This window comes from Protopterus annectens, chromosome 5.part0 (genome assembly GCF_019279795.1).
Source record: "Protopterus annectens isolate FY-2018-M chromosome 5.part0, PAN1.0, whole genome shotgun sequence".
In the NCBI taxonomy this organism is placed as follows: Eukaryota; Metazoa; Chordata; order Ceratodontiformes; family Protopteridae; genus Protopterus; species Protopterus annectens.
This window is the reverse complement of record NC_056735.1, coordinates 1113305668-1113321899: the sequence shown is the minus strand read 5'-3', so window position 1 is coordinate 1113321899 and position 16232 is coordinate 1113305668. Positions and strand designations below refer to the sequence as shown.

The 16232-nt window shown below is 38.9% G+C and overlaps 1 protein-coding gene across 1 annotated transcript in view; it reads left to right on the top strand.

Moving 5' to 3' along the window:
* The window catches only part of LOC122802327 (mitochondrial intermediate peptidase), a 2150265-nt gene that overhangs the window by 415383 nt on the left and 1718650 nt on the right, over positions 1 to 16232 (top strand). Inside the window, exon 4 of the mRNA XM_044071968.1 lies at positions 733 to 819. Within this exon, the coding sequence (XP_043927903.1) occupies positions 733 to 819 (87 nt within the window). The remainder of the gene's footprint in view (positions 1 to 732; positions 820 to 16232) is intronic.

Below are 16232 nucleotides of genomic sequence, written 5' to 3'. Positions count from 1 at the left end.
ATTCAGATAGGATTCTGTAAGAATACTGAGTCACGGGAAAGGAATGCACTTCTTTACTTTAAGTGATGATAGATGCAAAAAAAATGTGTTGACCTTCTGATAGTTTCTAAGGAGCCAGTAACTAAAAGACAGAAGTAGTTAGATCGACATATGTTGGTGGATAATAAAGTCTCTTTTAGAAACAAGTGAGTTCATAGAAAGTTGGACACGTAAGTAAGTGGTTTTACATGACTTAGAAACTATTTAATGTATTGAATATTGGAAGTGGCAGTGATGAAAATGGTTAAGTGTTGCAGATATTATATCTTTATTTGTCTGCTGTTTTTATTCTAATCATATATATATATATATATATATATATATATATATATATATATATATATGTATAGAGTTGTATGATTATGTGAATTTTAGTAAAAGCTGAGTGCTTTAAAAAAACAGCATTGTTTGCACCAGGAAAAGGATTATTAGTGTTTTCATTGATACTTTGTTTTTAGATAAAGGCATTTTTAACCAATAAGATTTCTTTTTTTAACATTTAACATTCTATAGTCATTTTGCATGTTGTTTAAAAAATTTAACAAAATATATATATTTTAATATTTAACCAACAGGGTTGTTTTTAAAGAATCATTTTATAATTCTCTGTAAATGTAATTACTAAAGATTTAGTAAAATATGGTTTATTCTTTAAAAGTCACATTAACTGAATGTCTGGTCATATCCTTCCAGGTTAAATACTAATGTTGAACTTTGTCAAATACTGAGGCAGCTCCTAAATGATGAATCTTGTCTAAATTTACTGGATGCAGATACTAGGTAAGTTTTGTACTATAGTTTATATGGTCTGATATCTTTGTAAGCATTATATTGGATAATTTATTACCTTTGCTATTTTTTAGTAGTTGAGACTACAGAGTGTAGTAGTCTTTTTAACAGAACCATTTGGCCGTTGTCACCATCCAGTCTCTGACAATATGGTTCCCAGTGGTATGACTCTCTAAGGTTTTTGCAGGTAGTCATCAGATATTTCGTCATATAGCCATCCGATGTCTGCTATCATTGTGGAGCTGTAATAATTTTGTCAGAAGCACCATTAAAAGTTGAAGTTTGTTTCCAGTGACTGCTTCCTGAGTGTATTTTTTGGATATTCTTTCACCAGTAGACAGCATTTATTCATAGGTGAAATTTGTTATTTTTTTGTAACATTTCACAGATATTCTGTAACTTGGCATTATTGGTTAATTAATAGTAAGCTTATAAAGACCTGTAGCTTAACAGAGAGTAAATTAGATAAGTAGGCATATCAAAAAATAGCATTCTTTGTTTGGACCATTATAGTTGACAATTTTTGTTTCCATTTGAATAGATCAAATGTGTGGTATTAATGGAATAAGGCACATGGAATACTAATTGGAGAAACTGTGAGCTGGAATGGCACCCATAGCTGACTTGATTAATGTTGACTTTCACTAGGCCACTCTAGTGAGGGATTAATTGTAAGTTGCTAGAATAGTCTAGATTAGGGAATAATTGTATATCCTGGATATGCTTTTTAAAGCAAAGGAAGTACCCACAGTCTTTAGTTGAAAACTCTTAGCATGTTATAGTGGTATGATTCAATAAACATGGCAGGAAGAGGCTGTATTCTTAAACTGGTATATGAATGGGCAGGATGGCCATGCACTGGAACTCGGAAGTACATTTGGGCTATGATGTGGTAACATGGCAGTCTTCTTTTGCTGTCCCATTTTAAAGAAAAATCTTTGGGCATACTTTGTTTTCATATAAGGTAAGTAATGCGAGAGACAGTGTGGTGCCTCTTCGGAATAATTTAGTAGAATCTAGCCTTCTGTAACCACTGAGGATATAAAAAGAATGTAAAGAAATGGCAAATCAAGAAAAGTTAGAGCAACAAACCAACAGGCTTGTAAATTAGAGCAATAAAATTCCAAGTACTTGAATAAAATATCCTCATAAGCGCTTTCGGGTCAAGCCCTTCCTCAGATGAACATTCAAAACATTAAAACATGTAAAATATTTATACAAATTCAAATTGCTGACAGCCAATCACATATCAATATTTTACCCTCTGTTTCTTGAGTGCAGGTTTTAAAGGTACAACACCATTCATACCTGGAGGGTGGTCAGCCCCAAATTCTAAAATCCATCTCATCTCATTCAGTTTTATTTACTATATCACCACCCGTAGTATTCATACTGATTTTCTGAATAGCCATAAAGGAAAATGTACATGTGGGATTCTGTTCCACATGTTGATATAGTGCATTGTGTACATCTTTCAAGTGTATGGGAAGATAAATGTTTCAGTATTCTGTCTTTTAATCTACAGTGAGTTTTACCAATGTAGAAACCTGTGCACTTCCTACATTGAGACAAGTAAAATATATTGGTATATTGGCATCCTAGCCAGCCCCTAGTTTCCTTGACTGCCTCCATCCATTTCCTCAGCTTTGGGAATCAACCCAAATGTGATGACTGTAACAGTGAAACATGAAGAACATAGTACAGTTGTGTACACTTACCATAAATGTAGATGTTCGAGTGTATTCACTGTTGCAGTCCTGGTTTCCCTCCCTCCATCCCCCTTTCTTCTCTTTCTCCTTTTACTACCATTCTTCCTTATTGTTTTCCTTTCCTTACAAAGGACATATTGGTATTTATTTTCCACTGGTGAGGTTCTTCTGCCAGAGCCTGGCCTCCTCCTTGGGGGCTCCTGACAGGTTAGGGCAAGAAAAACTGATGTAATGGTGTCGGCTGCCTTACTTTGTACTACTGACAACCTGACGTCAGTCCTCAAGCAGAAATACTAAGTCTCTGTTATTCGGGCCAGCCAAGGGCTACCCTGGCAGGGATAACCCAAATGTGATGACTGCAATAGTGAATACACTCGAATATCTACATTTATTGTAAATGTACACAACTGTACTTTCTTTAGTATGATTTCAAGTAACTGTACTTTCTCTAGTACGATTTCAAGTAACTGGCATGTCCTCACATTTATGGAAGTATCAAACACCTTGCTCTCCATTAATATGGTCTCAGTAGCTCACAGGCCATAATTGTTGGTTATAACTGTGAACAAGATATTAACATCTAATGTTACCAAAAGATAGTCATGACAATTCTTGCCATCCAAAGAGCTATGTAAAATAGATAAAATAGATAAAAATTGGGCTGTATTCCTTAAAACCCTAGGAAATAGGAGTATAACCTTCCTAAGCTTTGTCTCTACCCAAATAGATATATGTTAACCACCCTCTCCCTGCGACAATGGGTCTCAGGGGTGGTGAAGTTATACTCTTATGCACCTTTGAGCAGTGCTTTAAAAATAGGAATTACTGGATGTTCTGTCCATGTAAACTCAATGATGCTGGAATCTATAATACCACCTTCGATCATGCTATTTATTTTCTTTTTAACTTTGTCTATTGTATTCTTAACTAGTAAACGAGATAAGGGGAGGGAAGTTATAGTATCTGATAATAAAGCTCTCATCCTAGTGTCATATTCTGCAGTGTCCATAATTAGTACTGCCCCCTCCTTATCACCTGGTCTTGTTACGATCCATATGTCTTGAATTAATTCATTTAGAGATGGCATTTGTTGTTTACTTAAATTAAAATATTTTCTGTCATCATTTCTATCTAAATAACTGCATATTTCAGTTTCACAATCCTTCAAAAACGTTTGCACAGTGGATTGCATGGGGGGTGTAATAGTACTTGGTTGTTTAAGATTAATAACATCAGTATCAGCGTTATCATTATTATAGATACATTTGCAAAGAAAGGTTTCTGCCAAACAGCAGCAAGTCAAATAATACTTCATTACAAGCTGTTCTTCTACTAGGTACAAACGTTAAGCCTTTGTTTAGGACATGTATCTGTTCATTAGATTATTTATAATTTATCCAATGTTGAACTAAGTCACCATTTGTAGTCAGGTCAAAATTCTCTGCCTCTTGTTGTCCCTGAAGCATGAACGACTTTTCCCTTGATCGTTTTTCTTCCTCACAGGTACAGGAAGAATTGGTAAAGAGGATGCAGGTGAAGAAACATGGTTGTCCATGTTGGAAATTGCTGTTCACATTGTTTTTGGTCTCGCTCTTAAGCCCATTGATTCTGTGTGTTGCAGGGAACAAGTAGGCACATCACATGTCCTATCTGCTCCCCTGTGATTGTCGGAAGCTGTTCCTTCATAGATTCATTAGCAACAGCTTCCTCAGCATTGGAGGGATGAACTATTAATTGACAGGATGAATCAAATTAGTGTATATTTGTACTGTGGTCATTTTTTGGAACATATTTTTGTGTCCAATTAACAACACAAGTTCCCTTAGCTGGAACCACACGTTTGTTGACATCCTCACGTTGTCAAGCCATATTTTCTCGTGGCCATGTAAATATATGACCTTGTGAAAAATCATTGAAGTCCCTAAGTAGTGTTTTGGTTTTTACGTGTTGTAGATGTGCCTTGTAGTTGAATATGGCACAAATCACATCATCCATATGATTAACATAATGATTATCTTTAAAGTAAGTAGCTAAATTAGCTTGCAGTATTTGTATATCATCCCTCAGTTTTTTTTCTTGTGGGGGGAAAAATGTCTATAACTAATCTGATATAGGAGAAGCCTGTTTCTATGTTGAGATGCTGCCATTGCACTAGCAACTCTGGATAGGTTTTCCCTTGTGTAGGCATGCACAAAATATGAAGACCCCTAGGCACAACTTAATGCTGAATGCATGCCTCAAAGTAAAATCTCTGCCATTGTAGTTTGTTTTTCAAAAGTTGTTAAACAGTTCATTGAACTCATTCTCTCCACAGCCAGTCTGTGCATCAGAAACCAGGTGTAGAGCATTTTTTCAATCTGAGATAAACATCCACCAATTAGGTGGAACATAGTCCAGTTCTGCTCCCTCTCCCAAACTTTCAGCCATGTGTGGAAGGTAATGAATGAATGCCAAGCAAAAAACAAAAGTAAAATAAATACCTTCCACCAAGGGTGAGTGCTTCAAAAACAGTCAAGCAAATCAAGAAAAATTAGAGCAACAAGCCAACAGACTGTAAACTATGCCAGCTCATAAAAAATAATTTATTTTATTTTATTTTATTTTACATTTGTTGACCTGGAATATCTGACTGAGCCAAAGCCCTTTTTCAGCAGAGGCCCTGGGAGAAAAGCTCCAAGTACATACATATAACATTAGTCATTATTTCAGATATTATACAAGTGGAATAAGGCAATCAGCTAGCAGACTGCATGAGCATTTTTGAGAGTAAACATATTACATGTTGTCATCATATAAATATAAGTAGAGAAATGTTAAAAACAGCTGGATTACTGCCACATTTTTTTAAAAAGTAGTATTTATATTAAAAGCAACATGAGTAAAAAAAAAAAAAAGAAAGACATTTTTTTAACAGGATACAGTACAATTATAAGAAAGAGGAATAATTGCTTAGGGAAGTGAAGTATAAAGTTTTCAAGGAGGGTTTGAGCATTGGCAGATCCATTTCCTGTTGAAATAATCGATTAGAGTTAGTTTAAATTGTTTGGGATGTGTGTGTGTGTGTTCGAATTTCGAGGGGAAGTTTGTTCCATTCAGTAGAAGGGTGGTAGCTATATAAGATACGTCCTGCTTTTGATTTGGGCTTGTAGATCTTTTAAGAGGTCTTGGGAAGGACTACGGAGGTTTCTTGAAGGAGCATAGTGGGAGATGATAGAGTGTAAGGCTGGACATCAAGATGGCTGGTAAAGAATTGAGTGTATGATTTGGAGCTGAGAGAGAAGGAGGAGGTGGGGAGCTCAAGCCAGTTTAAATATCTTAGAGAGAGAGAGTGGTGAGATCTATAGGATTGCTGAGTTGCAAATCGAGCTACTTTGTGGTATGTAGTCACCAGTCTACTAAGGAGAGAGGTGTTGAGGTTAGTAAGGATTTGTGAGCAATATGTTAAGTAGGGAAGAAGGTAGGCATGAGTGAGGGCTATTCTAGCTTCCTGATTAAGAAAATTTGTATTTCTATATTGTAGACCCAATTTAAGGTGAGTTTTCCTGATCCAGTTATTTATGTGGAGGTTGAATTTAAGTTGATCATCGATTGTGATACCAAGGAGTTCAGAGCTAGGTTCAACTACAATAAGAGTCTTGTTGAGTGACTGAATAGTAAAAGAGGTCTTTATGTGGTCTGCTGTTTTAGGGAGGAAGAATAGGAGTTTTGTTTTTTTAGGGTTGAGGATGAGTTGGTTGTTTGAGAGCCATGATTCTACTGAGTTAAAGGATGACTGGGTAGCTATTAAGAGTTCAGAGTGAGAGTTAGCTATTGTTACAACTGTAGAGTCATTGGCGTATTGTATAATAGAGGAGAGTGGGCAGGAGGTATAGAGCAAGTTTGTGAAGATGTTGAAAAGTAGTGGCCCTAAGATGGATCCTGGAGGGACACCCATTTGTATTGGAAAGGGAGTAGATAAAGCAGTGTCCTATTTTACAGATTGGAATCTATCTTTTAGATAGCTTTCAAACTATGCCACTGTATCAGGGGAGAAGTTGAGGTTAGACAGTTTGTTTAATAGGAGAGAGTATCAAAGGCCTTTGAGAGATCAAGAAAGAGGCAGGAGATAAGTTTTTGATCAACTCTGGCCAGGGAAATAATATTGAGAAAGGATAGAAATGCAGTATAGGTGCTATGCTTTGGTCGAAAACCATGTCGTGTAGGAGTAAGTAGGTTTTCTTGAGAGAGATGATCCATGACTTTGAGTATGTACGTATTTTTCAAGAACTTTTGACAGATGGGAGAGGATGGCAATATGTCTAAAATTAGAGAGTTCAGTAAAGTTACCTCTTTTGTGGATAGGTAGGGTATAGAACTGTTTCCAGATGGATGGTACTTTGGATTCAGAGATTGAGCGGTTAATGATGACAGAGATGTGAAAGGCAAGTGAGTGGGCAGCTGGCTGAAGAAAGTAAGATGGGATGTTATCAGCAGATACTGAGCATGGTTTTAGTTTGGAGAGTAGGGTTTGTATGTACGTTGTGGAGATGGGCTTGAGGGAGAAGATTTTGGGAGAAGAAGTTGTTGAAGAGGAAGCTGGGTTTAAGGGGTTTATTGTATTGGAGCTACTGGAGTTAGAGTTTGGATATAGATTCAACAAAGTAAGTATTGAAGGTGCTGGCAGTTTCTACTGGTGTCTTTTCTGGGGTAGGGTCGGGTGAGGCAGGGCTTCCAGGATGAAGTATTTGATTGATAGCATTCCAGAATATTTTTGGGTCAGATTTTAGTGTTGTTGGGGAGTTGTAATAGATTTCTTTTTGTCTTTACTGATAAGTCTTTTGGCCAGGTTTCTTTGTTCTTTATATCTTTGTAGGTCATTTGGGTCTTTTGTTTGTAGCTATTTTTCCAGGACTCAATTCTAGCCTTCATGAGAGTTCTTTTGTTTTTTGCTAGTCAAGGAGATATTGTAGCTTTTGTCCTAATTTTACAAAGTGGGGCTAATGAGTTAACGATATCCAGAAAAGTAGAGTTGAAAGAAATGACAGCTTCATCTTGGGGGAGCTGAGTGAGGAAATCCCAGCATACTCTAGATATGAGAGTATTAAATGTTTTTGGGTTAAAGTTGGAGAGATTGTGTCTAGTAGTATATCTGTGTGATTTAGGGAGGTGGTTTGTATATCTTAGCACCTTTATAGGTGAGTGAGTGGTCACTCAGGGAATCAGGAAGTGTTTCAGGATTGTGATATTTGGATGGAGCTGAGACAGGTATCCAATCATTGAGGGTATTTGTAGTGTGGGTATTGTTAAAATGTGTTGGCTTAGTAATTAGCTGAGTAAATCCATATTCATTAATATTATGTGGGGATCCTGGGTTATTTAGGGTTAGCCAATTTACATTTATGTCACAAAGGAGGATTGTTTCATTTGGAATGTTCAGGGAGAGATAGGTGAGAATGTTTTCCAGTAGTGGAATATTTTCTCCTGGTGGAATGTAGGTGGCTACTATAGTGATTGTAGTGTACTTGTTTAGTTTAAGGTTAACTGCAAGAGTTTCTGCTGGAGAGAAAGATGGGATGGAATGTGTAATGTGAGAAATAGTAAAATTGCTGGAGTAGACTATGGCAGCTCCCCCACCCTTTTTGTTTTTACGGTCAAAGCAAATTATGTTATAAGCCAGTGGGGAAGATATCATTATCTAGGTTGTGGGGTTTAAGCCAGGTTTCAGTTACTGCAATGACATCAGGGGTATGGTTTGCTATCCATGCATGAAACTGACTAACTTTGTTGAGAGTGCTCCTGGTATTAATAGAGTAGAAGCAGATTTGTTTTTGAGGAGCACTTTGGTGGGCTGGGATGAGAGGAGTGTTTGGGATAGAGGTAAGGTTAGAGTTTGGACCTGGATTTGGGTGTATGCCTCCTGCTATTAGTATTGAAGTGGGGAAGCTTTTAGTCTTTGATGTGAGCGGGTAGTATCTAATAAGCTTTGTCTTGTTTTTTAAAGATAGGGAGTGAGGAGGAGGGATTTTTATTTTACGGAGTTGAATGTTTGAGGGTAAGACAGAGGGAGAGAGAGTGATCACATTGAGTAAGGTTTATCATTTGGGAGTGGGTTGGTGGGATGTTTATGGAAGGAGGGCAATGGTGCATATGGTGCAGTGAGATGATGTAAGAGGATTAGCTGAAATAGTAGAAGGTTGGTGAGCAGTAAGGTATACATAGAGAGAAGCAGATATTGGTCTAAGTGTGAGATGGAGTAGGTAGAGAAGGGCGGAGAAGGTTGGTGAGGTAGTGGTATGAGAGATTAGAGTTTGATGTGAGAGTAGCTAATTTGTAAGATGTTGGGACATATAAGGGTTAGTAGAGTGAGTTCAGTTTAGCGGAGTGAGTCCATAGGGCGAACGGAGTGGGCAGACCAAAAGAAGTGAATACAGCAGAAAAAGTATCAGTATAATTTCATTAGCTATACCTATTTGCTCACCATATATTTCTGCCAGAGCACTCTGTAGGGAATTGTTAGTCTGCCAATTATTTACAGTGCCAAAACATATGTTCCCAGTTAACTTTTTTTCCACGTCACAGTTCTAACATTTGCGATCTACCTGAGGAAGAATTCTTTGAAGTCTGCTTGGGTTAAAAAAATACTTGTGCAAACACATCCAAGCAAAAATCCTAAATCTTCTAGATTTTGTTGCATATTTGTAAGCCATACATATGTCTTCTCATTATTTCCTTGTGAACTGCTTCTTCAATCTCTTTTCCCAATTTTTTCTGACCTCTTCTGATTGATTCCTATAGTTATTGTGCATTATTTTATATGCCATACTAATTATCCCTTTTTAAACAGCAGATTCTGTTCTAGATTTAACTAAAACTCTACCAAAGCAGTTTATTTACTTCAGATTCCCCTATTACTTTCTTTTTGCCTATACAATTTTATTAATCCTTGATAGCGAAGCCATTCTCTAGCCTGTAGTCCAAATGTCTCCTTGGCCTCTTCACATTCTGTTACCTCTCCCTCTCTAGTTATGCCAGTTTTCTCCAGTAAATTCCAGCCTCTTCTTGCCAATTGTCTAAACCACTAATTGCAGTCATGCCTGTTAGCAAAATCTCCTTTCTCATGTTGATTTAGCGCTTAGAATTCTTTCTCATACTTTATGAATATAATATTCTATATGGCTGCTGTTTTTCTAATTAAGGATGTGCTTCCAAAATCCCACTCTCTCCTTATTTCTTGAATTTCCTTCCTGCTTCATCATCTCTTTCCACACTGAATTATAGATTTATGTTTCTGTTATGTACATGAGCATTAACTGTGTGGCTCTAAAATATCCCTTCAAATCTACTAATCCTAAACCACCTTGTTCTACTATAAGAATAAACTTTTCCCTCTTCCCCACACAGTTAAAATCTTAAATTTCTATCCTTTGGTTGATAAAAGTATGCCTGATCTATATAGAAAACTAAAGGGAATAAAAACATTTTCACTGCTTGTATCTTGCTGTCCATATCCATAAACAAGAGCTTCCTGTTTCTCAGATTATGAATTCTTTTTGTTTTAGTCTCTTTCCAACACATCCTTACCTGCCATACTCTTAAATACTTCATTTTATCATGTCCCTGTAAGTATTGGTATTGCTGAATCAGTTCATATGTGGGCACATAGCTTTACAGCTATGACCTTTGTATTATCTTCATTAATTTTATATCCCAGCAGACTTGAAACTGACTCAAAATGCTCAACACAATAAGACATCTCTTTTTCTGGTTTTGTCAGGTACAAATGAATGTTGTCTGCAAATAAAGCAAACCTTTCTTGATTTCTTGAATTTGGCAGTTTTATTACAGCAGTATTGCAATATAGTTAATTGTGAGGTCTAAGGATTTGAAAGAATTGGGGCAGGATAGACCAGGGATAACAGTAGGATTATTGAGGCTGTGTGACTTCTTGTTGAATCAGTAAAGAAATCTTTGCTCCATATAGTGAGCCTAGTTTTTGTGATTTTTTTTACCTGTGATATTTGGTGATTAAATTTTATTTGGCATAGTTAATGAGTCCAGGTAATTTTGTCTGTTTTACCATCAATCCCAGTACTGATGCCAGAAGTGATAGAGGATTTTGTGTTGAGAGTAGAGTTGCTTAGTTAAAAAATATATATATATTTTGAGAGGGGGGTGTTAAAAGCAGTTGTGCATCATTTAGCCAGGTATTGATTGAGGAAAGGGATTGTTGAATGAGGTTTTGAAGTTTAGGAAGATTTTTTTGTTTGTTTTTTTTTTTTTTTTAATACTGTGCAGGTCAGTGTCGAGTTGTTAGTGTATTGAACTACTTTAGCAGGGCAAACAGATTAAATAGTAGAGGTCCTAATATAGATCCCTGAGTGGGTCCTGTGATGACCCTCCACTGAACCAGTAATCAAGGAGCCTCTGTCCTCACTACTTGCACCAGTGGGGGTCGTACATTAGGAAGATGACAATTTACACACACACACTATTTCCAGATGCAGCTCTCTGCGTGAAGTGCAATTTCCCTTAAGAGCACACATAGACCACAGTCAGTCTGGGGCTGGTTTCTCCCTCTTTCTCCAGAACCCCAATAAGACTCCCCACTGGCACAGTTATAGAATTGAGATCTCAGCTGAGTGACCAAGCCAAGACCTCCAGCACCCTGTCTGTCCAACTAGTGCTTTGTGTCCCTGCCCAAGTAGCTGACACACATACTCTTTAAGGTTTGATTTACACACACACACACACACACACACACACACCTGGTAAAGGCTGGCACAGGTTTACTAGCTATGCCCCTTTCTGCCCAGACTATGAGGTACTTTCCCCTGCCACCAGTCACTCCTTATCAGCTACTTTAAGGCCCTTACCAAAGGGTGTCCAATCTTACTGTGTAATGTAACTGTTAATACAAATGGTAGTTTGACCAAGAGCAAGGCTATTAGGAGTGGCCCATACAGTGTCACTAAACAAATATGCAAGTACTCTCCAGAGCTTAAATATCTCTAGACAGATCAGCCACAATGATGGGTTTAAATATATTTAATAATAAATAATAAAAGAACAAGAAAATGTTCAGAATATGTTCACAGTAACATCAGAGTTCAAAATCACAGGACATATTTAAAACAACATTGCAGAACAGTCTCAAATAAATAAAGAAAAACATCTAAATTAAGCTTTGCTATATTCCTGACTGTATCTAAGAGAATTACTGTAACCTAATAACTTAGAGCAGCAAGGCATGTAGATGTGAGTGGATCTTGATGATGTTCTTTGTGTTTCACTGTTGCAGTCATTACATTTGGGTAATCTGCTTGCAGGTTGCCTTCAGTCGGCCTGATTAACAAAGTCTTGGGTCTTGCATCGGTTGCTGTCCCTTCTTCCATGACATCAGGTTGTCAGGGGTATAAAACATGCAGTCAATACCGTTACATCAGTCTTTCTTGCCGTGCGGTGCCCGAAGCAGAAGCAGTTCGCAAGTGCCGGTCGTCCGACTCCTGAAATTTTTGTTTTCGAGTTTCAGAACTGAAGTCTTCAACTAAAAGCTAAGTACCCTGTTGGGGAAACTTTTTCTTGCTCCTTACCGATGTCAGTGAAAGTTAATAATTGCATTACTTGTGGAAAGCAAATAACTCATAAATATTTTCATTTGTACTGTATTCCTTGCCAAGGGCCAGACCACGACGTACCTTGCTGTCGGTTTTGTGCTTTATTTAATCAGTGCACTACCCGTCGTCTGTATATTTTTGCCTCTAAATATTTCGGTTATCAGTTTAATTATCCAGAAATGTCGTCAAGTTAGCCATCTGACTACCGGGATTCTGAAAAAATGCAAAGATAAAGACAGAGACAGGCCACCGAGGTCCAAAACTGCCGACTATGCTTCTCCTAAGCCAGTCACCAGTTCGCCGGTACTCAATGAGGTGCTTTCGCAGCCCCTGATACCTGCTACTTCTGATTCGCAGGCCTCTACTGAGACCCATTCAGAGTCCTGTATGCCGCGAGATACTTCAACTTTGGAACCCGCGGATGTCTCTATCTTGGATAGGTCCGGAGCCGCTGTTGAACGGCTTCTGAGGGTGTATTCAGGCCTATGGACTTGCATATTAAATCGATGCCTCCTTTATTACCAAGGATGATCAGGATTCTGTTTTTTCTGACTCTGCTGATGATGTGGATTTGTCCTTACCTACTTATGAGAATTCTGATGCAGAGGACTCTTATTTCCTCTGCTTCCCCTCCTGAGGATTTTTCTTTTGGGGAAACCTTACATACTCTAAGGGAGCATTTTCACTGGGAAAGCCAGGAATTTTCTGATTCAAAAAAAGAAGCTTAGGGACTTCCTTCTCCTTCCTCAGCATAGGCCTTTGGCTATTCCTCCTGTACTGGACATTGTTGATGCTTTCTCGGAATCCAGTTTGGCCCCTGATTCCCTGCCTTCTGCTCCCAGTAAACCTGACAGAGATACTACTGGGTCCCCGTGTCCCACAAGTTCTTTTTCAAAAATCCTATTGCAGATCCAGAGACTATTTCACAGGGGCCCAAGGGCATTAAGGCTTCTACTGCTAAAAATCCTACCCCTTCTGATATAGACTCCAGGGCGCTGAATAGATGGGGTAAAAAGGTTTATGCTTCAGCAACCTTGGCAATTAGAGTTTTAAACTGCCAATTTCTCATGTTAAAATATCAGCAACATGTCATTGGACTGCTTAAACAGAAAATTGTTAATTCCTTACTGTGTGGAAAATAAAGACTTACAGGTGCAATGGCTTCTGAGGGTGTATTCAGGCCTATGGACTTGCATATTAAATCTATGCCTCCTTTATTACCAAGGCCTAAATCTCGATCCATGTGTAAAAAAACGACGCCCAGGCCACATGCTCAGGCCTCTATGCCTAAAAAACAAATGATAAAAATGGCTGAAGATCTAATAACTCTGATCGGGGGTAGCCAACCCCCCCCCCCCCCCCAAGAGGCCTAGGCCTGAGGTTGATTATGATTCTTCTGATCAGGATTCTGTTTTTTCTGACTCTGCTGATGATGTGGATTTGTCCTTACCTACTTATGAGGATTCTGATGCAGAGGACTCTATTCCCTCTGCTTCCCCTCCTGAGGATTTTTCTTTTGGGGAAACCTTACATACTCTAAGGGAGCATTTTCACTGGGAAAGCCAGGAATTTTCTGATTCAAAAAAGAGGCTTAGGGATTTCCTTCTCCTACCTCAGCATAGGCCTTTGGCTATTCCTCCTGTACAGGACATTGTTGATGCTTTCTCGGAATCCAGTTTGGCCCCTGATTCCCTGCCTCCTGCTCCCAGTAAACCTGACAGAGATACTACAGGGTCCCTGAATCCCACAAGTTTTTTTTTTCAAAAATCCTATTGCAGATCCAGGGACTATTTCACAGGGGCCCAAAGGCATTAAGGCTTCTACTGCTAAAAATCCTACCCCTTCTGATATAGACTCCAGGGAGGTGAATAGATGGCGTAAAAAGGTTTATACTTCAGCAATCTTGGCAATTAGAGCTTTAAACTGCCAATTAAACATGTTAAAATATCAGCAACATGTCATTGGACTGCTTAAACAGAAAATGATGTTAATTCCTGACTGTGTGGAAAATAAAGACTTACAGGATTTAATGCATTCTGCTGAACAAGTTGGAAAACATACTTTGCAATGTGGTTTTGATTCTTGGCCTCTTGCAGGGCTCCTGTTACTGGGCCCATGCTTAGAAGACATGCTTGGCTTAAGAAGCAATCTTTGCCTGATCATGTTAAAGCTAAATTGTTGGATGCTCCTTTAAATCAGGACTGCCTGTTTGGCAACAAGGCTGAAGAAGTTCTTAAAAAGATGGAAGATACAGCTAAATTTATGCAAACTGTTAAAGATTTTTTTACAAGTTCAGCCTCCTAGATTTAGTAGGCACTGGCCCTCTAAGAATTGGTCCTTTCCAGCCCCTTCCAGGTCTTCTCAAGCCAAACCCAGAAACCGCAAAAACCCCAGGTTTCAGTCCCAGGGGACTCTCAGAACTAAGCCGTGGGGGCCTCCACTTCCAGGTCTGGGAATAACAAGACACCCTCCTACGGTAAACTGTCTCAATGACTTCCTTTTAAAATTTCCAAACACATCTTCTGACTGCCCCTTTGGGAGGAAAGATTGCTCTTCATGCAAAGAACTGGAAACTCATTACCCAGGACAAATGGGTTTTAAATATAGTGTCCCAGGGATACAGATTTCACTTCCACACGTTGCCAATGCCAAGTGGGTGTCTGGACCTACCCCTCAAATCAGTGGGCAGAGGCTCAAAAACAAGTACTTTCTCTATTAAGCATGGGGGCTATTCAACTGGTACCAGAAGAGGAAAAGGGACAAGGTTTCTACTCCAGACTTTTCCTGGTACCCAGAAAAGACAAATCATGGCGTCCAATCCTGGACTTGTCTACTCCAAACACTTTTCTGGAGATTCCAAAATTCAAGATGCTGACTTCACCAATTAGTTCCTATGCTAGGCAAAGACGCCTGGTTGGCAACACTAGATTTAAAAGAAGCATACCTGCACATCCCAATCAGGTAATCTTGCAGAAGATGTCTACACTTCAAAGCAGGCTACATGCACTACCAGTTGTCTGCACTGCCCTTTGGCTTATCTACTGCGCCCAAGGTAGTCACAAATTGCCTAGCTCTAGTTATTGCATTTTGCAGGCAAAAAAGTATTCAAATATACCCATACCTGGACGATTGTCTAATTCAGGCAGAAAGCCAGGACATACTTTTGAATCATCTGGCATTTGTAAAAAGGATTCTAACTTGTCTAGGGTACACCATAAACGAAAAGAAACCACAACTGGTACCCTGTCAACAAATTACATTCCTGAGAGCAAGCTTGAATACAACTTCCCAGATGGCTTACCTCACGCCAGAAAAGCAAATTCATCTGACAACCTACTTCATACAAGTGGCCATAAAAACCCTGCTATTTGCAAGACAAATACTGCAAGCCTTGGGGTTCATGGCCTCCTGCATTCTTCTCATTCCATATGCAAGACTGCATTTGAGGAAACTGCAGTGGTATCTAAAAATCCTATTGGAGTCAACATTCTCACAGCCTAGAAACAATGATTCCTATCATACTTTGCCTACGCCTAGAGTTCCTTTGGTGGGCAGAGGCCTGCCACCAAAACAAGGGACTACCTTTCACACCACCCCCTGCCGCCCAAACCCTAACAACAGATGCATCAGACTATGCATGGGGGGCTCACCTGGCAGGGAAGTGCATTCAGGGCAAATGGAATCCAAGTCAAATGCACCTGCGTATCAATCAAAAAGAAATCGTAGCTGTACAGAATGCTCTGACAGCCTTCAAGGACTACATTCTTCCAGGACAACAAATGGTAAAGACGGACAACACCACTGTTATGTGGTACATAAACAAGCAGGGGGGTACAAATTCTTACCCCCTCTGCAGACTAGCCATGGTATTGTGGAATACAGCCTTGCTACCAAGTGCACCTACAAGCTCAATTCCTGCCAGGAAAATTAAATACACTGGCAGAAACCTCATGGATCCACATGAGTGGAAACTGGAACCAAGGATTTTCAACATGTTGACAAGCGAATGGGGAGCCTAGATATAGACCTGTTTGCGTCCCCCAAAAACTACCAATTGGACAAATTTTGCCCAAGGACTCCCCACAAACAAGCTTGGAAAGTG